At 44.1% G+C, this 8,356-nt stretch overlaps 1 protein-coding gene across 1 annotated transcript; it reads left to right on the top strand.

Annotated features, from left to right (window-relative positions):
* The first annotated feature begins 5,142 nt into the window (after nt 1–5,142).
* Nucleotides 5,143–7,961, top strand: LOC136619899 (serine/threonine-protein kinase Sgk2-like). The gene is made up of 5 exons (XM_066594626.1): nt 5,143–5,288; nt 5,471–5,533; nt 5,682–6,236; nt 6,430–6,473; nt 7,150–7,961. The coding sequence occupies exons 1-3, from the start codon at nt 5,248–5,250 to the stop codon at nt 5,884–5,886; spliced, it is 309 nt and encodes a 102-aa protein (XP_066450723.1). The 5' UTR covers nt 5,143–5,247; the 3' UTR covers nt 5,887–6,236; nt 6,430–6,473; nt 7,150–7,961.
* Nucleotides 7,962–8,356: the final 395 nt, after the last annotated feature.

Raw genomic sequence — 8,356 nt, 5'->3', positions numbered from 1 at the left:
GGAATTAGGTTAAGCAGCAGCACATGTGAAAAATACTTGGGTATACTAATAGATCATAGACTGAAGATGAGTCAACAATGTGATGCAGCAGCCAAAAAGGCAAACACAATTCTGGGATGCATTAAGAAGGCTGGACAAATATCTGGGATGATTTAGTGATCCTGCACGGAGCAGGGGGTTGGACCCGATGACCCTGGAGGTCCCTTCCAACTCTATGAACCAGTCTATGATTCTATGATTTTTCATGCACTTTACTGCTGCACAGAAACAAAGCAGCATGTTCTATTTTGTTACATATTTGCGCTATAAAGGTCCCCAAAGAAGTCAATGGGGCATGCACAAATACGAATATACAAGGAGATGCATGAAACACTGTGTAATTCAGCTGGAAAAAGAGCATGTCTGGAACTTATTAAGACTTACTAGTCATTTCAATTATTGCGTCTTTGTTTGCTGCGCGCAAATGAACGTCTTGTGGGCGCAAAAAGTACAGTAAAAGAGCCGTTGCACACACAAAATGCATAGTTCGTTCCGCAAACATGCAATGCTCATATGTGCACGAACATGCCTGCATTCATGTGAAGGCGGCCTTATTAAAATGTGCACAAGAGTGAAGTGTGAAAAATGTTTCAAGAGCTCACAGCCTTCCTTTTAGGCCGCTTCCACACGGGCGATTTTCTTGCACGATTTTGTAGCAATGCGCCAGTGCTATAAATCGCATGTATGTAGAGGAAGGTGACCAGATTTTCCCAGGGTCAAAGCAGGACAAATAGGTGTGGTTAGGGGCGGGGCTTATCACAGCGTATGAATTTTCTTAAAGTCCATCAATGTAAAAATTAGAGGACCATTTAAAAAAAAACAAAAAAAAACGGAGCGCAAATTCTGCAGCATTTCTGCATCCAAAAAAATCAAAATCTAGAAATTAGCCGCATATCCGCAGCTGATTTCGTACTATGTGGCACTCCCCCTCACCTCCTCCGAAGGCTTATCGCTGTCTGGAGGTCAAGGGAGGAGGGGAAGAGGATATTAGATGCACACACTGCCTTCAGGGTATATATCCGGCTGCGGCACCCTGGCTGGTAATCGCTTTAATGGTGATCCCACATCCCCAAAAGGGACAAATGACTGTCCTGCTTGGGACCCTGGGTAAAATAGGACACCTATATCAGGATGCCTGGTCACCTTATGCACTTAAACAGATAAGTGTGATACGCAGGTTGATTATCAATGAGTTCCTTACCACTTTTTTTTAGCCTTTTTTTTCTGCGGGCATAAAACAATAGGACTGGCCCTATCTTGTGCATGTTTGGGCACCAAAGAGCCCCATAGAGGTCTATGGGAGGGGCGGAAGCATGCACATCTACCTGCGTGGAAACGCACTAAGCGCAGCGCATGCCTGCAATCATCACACCAGGTTAGGGAAATTAGCCTTTTATATCAGGGCTCGGTGATTCCCCCGCTTGTGTGAATGAGTGGTGCCTGCGCAAATACGCTCTGTTTTTGCACAGCAACGAGTGTTAAATACACTCATTCACTGCGCAGGAGTGAGCATATTACGTTATACACTCGTCTGTCGAGGCCCTAAACCTGGCGATATCCTGTACACAACCTCTCCTTCTCCCAAACTGCAGATTGGACTCACAAACTTGTCTAATAAAATAGTCTTTATTGGTTCAGTCTAAATAAAGTCTTATAATGCCATATGCACACTACTGCGCTAATTTACAGACCAAACAGTAACTCGCACCATGACTGCTTGTTTATAAGACCCCCCTAACATTTCTATATGACCCCTTTCTAACATTTCACACCTCACTATAAACCCCCATTGTGGATGAATCCCTCCGTGACCTCCATAGAAGCATCTCTGCCCGGTACACCCAGGTCTGCGCTGACGAGGGCGCTGCCCATTGTAACCTATGGCAATACACATCATGTATCTGGATGATGGACACTTATTGAATGCAGCAGAAAATGACCCTCACAAGGCTTTATTATTCCTCTCAGTACAATTTATGGGTTATTCCTCCACCGGCTTTATTTCAATTTCTACACAATTGCAAGTTTTCTAAAACTATAGAAGTTTCTGATGAACTATGGGCACCGCTGCCAACCCAGACATGAAGTGCCATCCCTGCCCTATCTAATAATAATGTGGCACTAGAAGAACCAGCCATGAATTTCCCCATTTTTTTGGGCACTAAACCATCACTCATGGTGCCCACATCACTGTGTATATGGCAGAGCAGGGTAATGGCAAGCACATGCCAACATCACTGTGTATATGGCAGAGTAGGGTACTGGCAAGAATGGTACTGGCAAGCAGGGTACTGGCAGCTTCCCTGACCTTTGACCTTCACTCGGCCAACTGCCATTTCCTTTCAACTGACGACGGTAGCGGTTGGATTGAAGACGACAAGATTGTGTAAAATGGCGTCCAATGGACACGGTGGAGAAAGCAAAAAGAGAAAGAGAGATGATGACAGCGTGAGCGGACTCACGGAAATAAAGAAGAGGAGGAGTGGAGAGGATGAGCCTGAGGATGAGGGGCCAAGACCGGGCACCAGCCAGGACCTTGTACCACCACACCAGAGCTTTGACATCAGTCGCTTCACTGCCCTACAGATCTTGGGCAGAGGAAGCTTCAGCAAGGTAAGTTCTGAAAATTTGTATTTTCGGGTTGGGGCGCAGCGAGGGCTCCTTCACACGGGGGGGGGGGGGGGGGATTTTTCATTAGTATTTTTTGAGCCAAAATGTAAATCTCTCCATTCTACTTCCTCTGGACTTTCCACTTTTGCTTTTGCCTCACAAAATATTGGTGAAAGATACTGAAGTGCTTTATCTCCTTAAGGACACGGCCTATTTTGGGTATAAGAACGCAACGATTTTGGGGGGATTTTTATCTCTACTTTCAAAAGCCATCACTTTTTATTGTTCCACTGACATGGCCGTATGAGGACTTGTATTTTGTAAAGTGAACTGTAGTTTTTATTGGTGACATTTGTGGGTAAATATATTATATTGCAAAACTTTTAGGAATGTTTTTTTTTTGTAATTGGGAGAGAAAACGCATCAATTCTGCCATTGTTTTATTTTTTTTAACCGCGCTAATCGTGCAGCATAAATAACATGATACATTTTTTTCTGCGAGCCAGTACAATTATAATGATACCAAAATTCTTATTATTTTAGGTTTTTCTACTCTTTATTTTATTTTATGTTTTTTGTTGTGCAGGATAAATAATGTGTTCAATTTATTGTACGGGTTGTTACAGATGCGATAATACCAAATATGTGGGATTTAACTTTTTTTTTTTGGTAAATTTTTTAATACAAATAGGGGAAAGGGCACAAAATAGTTTTTTTTGTTTTACATGTTTTTTTTATACATTTTTTATGGTTTCTTTTTTACACTTTTTACATCCCTGTAGGGTCTTTGTACTATAGCTGCTATGATAAAGCATTGCAAGACTTTTAATAGCGATCATAGGCAATGGCAAGCCGAGGCATCAGTATCTGATGTCCTGTTTCCCTGGCAACCCATTGGCCCTCCGTGATTATATCAAGGGGGTCTGATGACATTACTGAGGGAGCGTTTCTTCTGTAAACCCTTTACATGCCACAATCTGATTTGATCGCGGTATGTGGGGGGTTAAAAGCAGGGAACAATGTTCTCATTGATCTCAGGTGTTGCAGTGGGAGCCCGGCTATAGGTAACATCCGACTCCCGCTGCAGGATCCGCGTGGCGTAAGGTTACTTCCTGGTGTGTGAGGTATTGCCTTACGTCCTGGTGCATTAAGGGGTTAAAGGCAAGCTATCACCTACCTAGACCACCATAAACTAATTTACAAAGTCTTAGGAAGAAGCTCGGTTTTAGGCCTGGCTTTCGCAGCAGTAAGCTTTAATACGCTGTGGGACTCCTGCTGTGCGTATGGCGGTGAAATTGTACTACTCACGCAGGCGGTCATGCGCAGGACACTTGTTGGGTTTTTGTTTGTATTTCCCACGCCGTCGTTTAGCGATGACCCATATACCCGCAGCCATTACGCAATGTAATTGTATATGGGCTGCAGGTATATATGAGACAATGGAGAACGATGGGCTCTATTTTGCGTATATACGCAGCAGAATAGAACATGCTGCGTTCTATTTTGCGCTTGCGGATTACGCAATTCCGATGCACTAATGTGAGCAGAACTGCATAAGGCAATGTAATTAATTGCCTGTGAGCTATAGCGTATCACATAGGGCATCCCAGAACATAATGAACAACTTATAAGGTCGCTTTACAACAACCGGGAAGCAACAGTCAGGACCACTTATGGAAACACGGATTGGTGCGGAATGGAGAAATGCGTACGACAAGGCTGCATTCTATCACCAGTCCTTATCAATCTGTACGCAGAAACGATCATGAGGCGATGCAATTTGGACGAATCAGAAATTGGAGTCAAAATCGGTGGCAGAAAAGAGAGCGAACGCATGGGACTGTACCTCAACAGCAAGAAAACGAAAGGCATGACCGCGGTAGGCAACGGTACAGTGAGCATAAACATCAACAACGAAGAAGTCGAGTCGTTCCAAGATTTCATCTTCCATGGATCCAAAATCGATTACAACGAGGAATCTAGACCCGAGATCAAGAGGCGGATTACACTTGGCAGGATTGCAATGCAAGGAATGGAAAAGATCTGGAAAAGCAAGGATATTAGCATTGCAACAAAAACCAGACTGGTTAATGCAATCGTCTTTCCCATAACGATGTATGGCTGCGAACATTGGACACAAAGAAAAACAGACAGAAGGAGTGGAGAACATTGATCCATGGAGTGACCGAAGGTCAGATGTGACTGAATGGATAATCATTATTATATGACTCCATTCATAAGACTGTGGCTTTTATTTGTGTGTCCCGCAAGCACAAATCTCGCACAATTTGAAAGCAGCCTATTAATAAATCCCTCATGCAATAAATGTATATGATTTTCCCCTTTGGCCGCTGTCAGTGATTATTTCCTATTTGTTTTCTTGAGGTGGTCCTGGCATCATTCCCTGAAAGAAACACCTTCATGGCCATCAAGATCGTCAACAAAGCAAGAAGTGAACAGCACATCTTAATGAGAGAGCAGCGGATACTCCTGAAGGCCCAAGACTGTCCCTTCATCTGTCACCTGTATGCCGCACAGCAGTCTGCAGACCGAGTCTACTTTATCACAGAGTATCTGCTTGGAGGAAGCCTAGGAGCAATGATTAAAATGTGCGGCAGCTTGGACATCAACCATGTGAGGTGAGTAAATGACTAATCAGGGGTAGGGGGGACTGAGGGTGACATGACAGATATAGAAGAGTGGAGGGCATACAGGCTGCCATAAACAGTGCCTCTTCTCCTCTGGTGGTGACAGACACTTTGATGGTGACATGGTGTCAGCGGACTTATTTCATGTCATTGATACTACACTCTTCTCTCAGATTCTACACAGCGGAGATAGCATGCGGCCTCCAGTTCCTGCACCAACGCAGCATCATCCATCGGTAAGCAGAACTTGTCCACATTTCTCTTTTTCCTTGCAATGGGTTCCAGATTTTCCCAGAGTCCTGAATTAGGACTGGTTTTGCTGCAGTACATATCTAAGACCTCTGTATCGCTGCACAGATTAACATCTCTCTTTTTTCATTGCAGTGACATAAAGCCAGACAACATCATGCTGGACAGATCTGGACACATCCGCCTGATAGACCTGGGGCTGGCCCAAGACGGCGTCACCTCGTCTAACAAGATCAGTGGAGTGACGGGCACACTTCAATTCATGGCCCCAGAGGTGCTTCTTGAAGAGAACTACGACACAGCAGTCGACTGGTGGAGCCTGGGGATTGTCGTATCCTAGATGGCGGCAGGACAGTCCCCTTTCTATCACGGCTCCATCAGGAGAAAAGTAATCAAAGCCATCACCAGAAAGGAGCCGAAATTCCCACCTTGGCTTGATGCTGATGTGAAGCATCTTCTGGAGAGACTGCTACGTAAGAAGCCTGAGGAGAGGCTGGGTGTCTACAGGAACATCCGAGGTCACCGTTTCTTCAACACCATAGATTGGGAGGTGCTGGAACTCAAAAGAGCACGGCCACCGTTTAAACCATTCAGGGAAATTCTGGAAAATCGAGACATGCTGTGGCTGGAGGATAAGACACCCCCTCACCCAATGGATGGATTCTCGTACACTTCCCCAAGCTGGACCCGGTAAGATCTTTCTTCTCTAGGGATGATGTTCTTCAGGCAGACCTCTGTGTTCATCATCAGTGTTCCTCTGGTGTCAGACAGCACAGGAGGTCATATAATAACCCTGCTTCAGGTCACCATGTCTGGTCCGCAGTCTCCTCCCTCCTCGGCTACATTATTATTGCTTCTGTAATACTATGTCTCTGCTTCTTAGGATGACGAGAAGAATCCGATTGTGAAGGAAGCCACAACCATCTGGTAAGTACCTTCTATACACACCTACACATACATATCTCTACACCTATACACACAGGACACCGACCATTATAGTCATACACTGAAACAGAACTTACATACTGTAATAAGTTTAATATATAAAACATTTCCTCTAAAATAGCAAAAGTCTTTGGGGAAAATATATTAACACCAGCATTTATCTGTGCGCCTACACAGCCATGTGCACCAGGCCTGATCTGGCATAAATTTCTGAAATAATTTATGCCAGTTTCTGGAAGAAATTGTATGTAAATATGCCTCCTCTTGACAAGCCATGCCCATTTTTGAAATAGTGGTGTGAGTTGGCGCTGCAGACAAAGGGTTGCTAAATATTTGTGCAAGCCGGGCTTGCGCCAAGGGTTTTGAGTTGTTATGCCAGAATCTGGCATAAAATATTCTGTAATTTTCCCCTTTTGTGTCATCACCTTCTTAGATTTTGATATATCTGGTTGACAAGCAATATGGCCTCCATTATGGCTTCCACAATCACAAAAGTCCTAATAACTGATAGTAAAGACACAGTTGCAGAAAATAACTTTTCTTGTGTATCAGATACAAGTCAGATCCTGATACAAGTCGTCATGTTACAGTAGTTCACTTGTTTGTATCCACAACTGGTAAAACTAACAATTCTCTCTCTTATGTCCTGTAAGCTCAGCCCGCGCCAACTGTCTCCTGAACCCGCGACTGCTGCTGTAGAAGAGCTCGGCTTAGCAATGACATCCTCTCTCCACCATCTGTATCCTGCATGCTACCATCAGCAACCTGAACGTTGACCACCTCCGGCTAACATCAGAGATCATCCTCTCCTGAAGACCTTCTGCACCCCCAGGAGCGGCCTGTGCTTGATTGGTAGCTGGCGAGTTCAGGAAAAATAGCCCGAGTGACTATTATCCCTGAACTCCTGGTTACTAGTAAGACCTCGGCACAGGCGGGGTAAGTAGCCCACACCACATACATGAAGGTTAGACATAAGTGTAGGTACAAACACATACATAGACACAAGTACACACAGAGATAGGTGTAGATGTCGGCTTTGATCCTGGGACTTGTTCTGATTGCCATATTTGGGGTCAGGAAGGAATTTTTCCAACTTGAGGACAATTGGCTCATACCTCAAGGTGGTTTTTGCCTTCCTCGGGATCAACTTACAGCCTTAAATAGGGTTAGCTTTTATTTATAAGGAAACCGCCACATAAATAATATAATATAAACATAAAGAAACACAAACTATAGCTGACATCACATACACTAGGGAGGTGAGCTGCTGGCGTTTGATTCTGAGATTTATTCTGGTCGCCATATTTGGGGTCAGGAAGGAATTTTCCCCCCTTGAAACAGGATGATTGGCTTTTTCCTCAAGGGGGTTTTCGCCTTCCTCTTGATCAACACAGTCTATAAATAGGTTTAGGTCAATACACTTTATATTTCACACTAACAACAAATGGTAAGAGATTTATTTAGATTCATGAAAACAATAATACATTTTATAAGGTCAGATAGGTCAGATGTCGGCTTTGATCCTGGGACTTGTTCCGATCGCCATATTTGGGGTCAGGAAGGAATTTTTCCCCTTTATACAAGGATAATTGGCTTTTTCCTGAAAGGGTTTTCGCCTTCCTCTGGATCAACTCAGCCTCAAAATTCCCCATAATAAAATCTACTACTTCCTACAACTAGAAATAAAATGTTCTTTCTCCATAAATCTTTGTGTCTGTGTCTTAATTTTCATTGAATGCCTTACGTAATGTTCTTCCAATGCAACTGTCAGAACTCGGGATCCAGGAAACTGGGGGTCCCTGAAAAAGCCCGCAACCCCTGTCCCTGCCTACTTGCCCCCCTGGGCTAAGCCCCAGGGTGACAAC

This window comes from Eleutherodactylus coqui, chromosome 3, assembly GCF_035609145.1.
Source record: "Eleutherodactylus coqui strain aEleCoq1 chromosome 3, aEleCoq1.hap1, whole genome shotgun sequence".
Taxonomy (NCBI): Eukaryota; Metazoa; Chordata; class Amphibia; order Anura; family Eleutherodactylidae; genus Eleutherodactylus; species Eleutherodactylus coqui.
The sequence above is the reverse complement of the archived record's forward strand: the minus strand, read 5'-3'. Positions and strand labels throughout refer to the sequence as shown.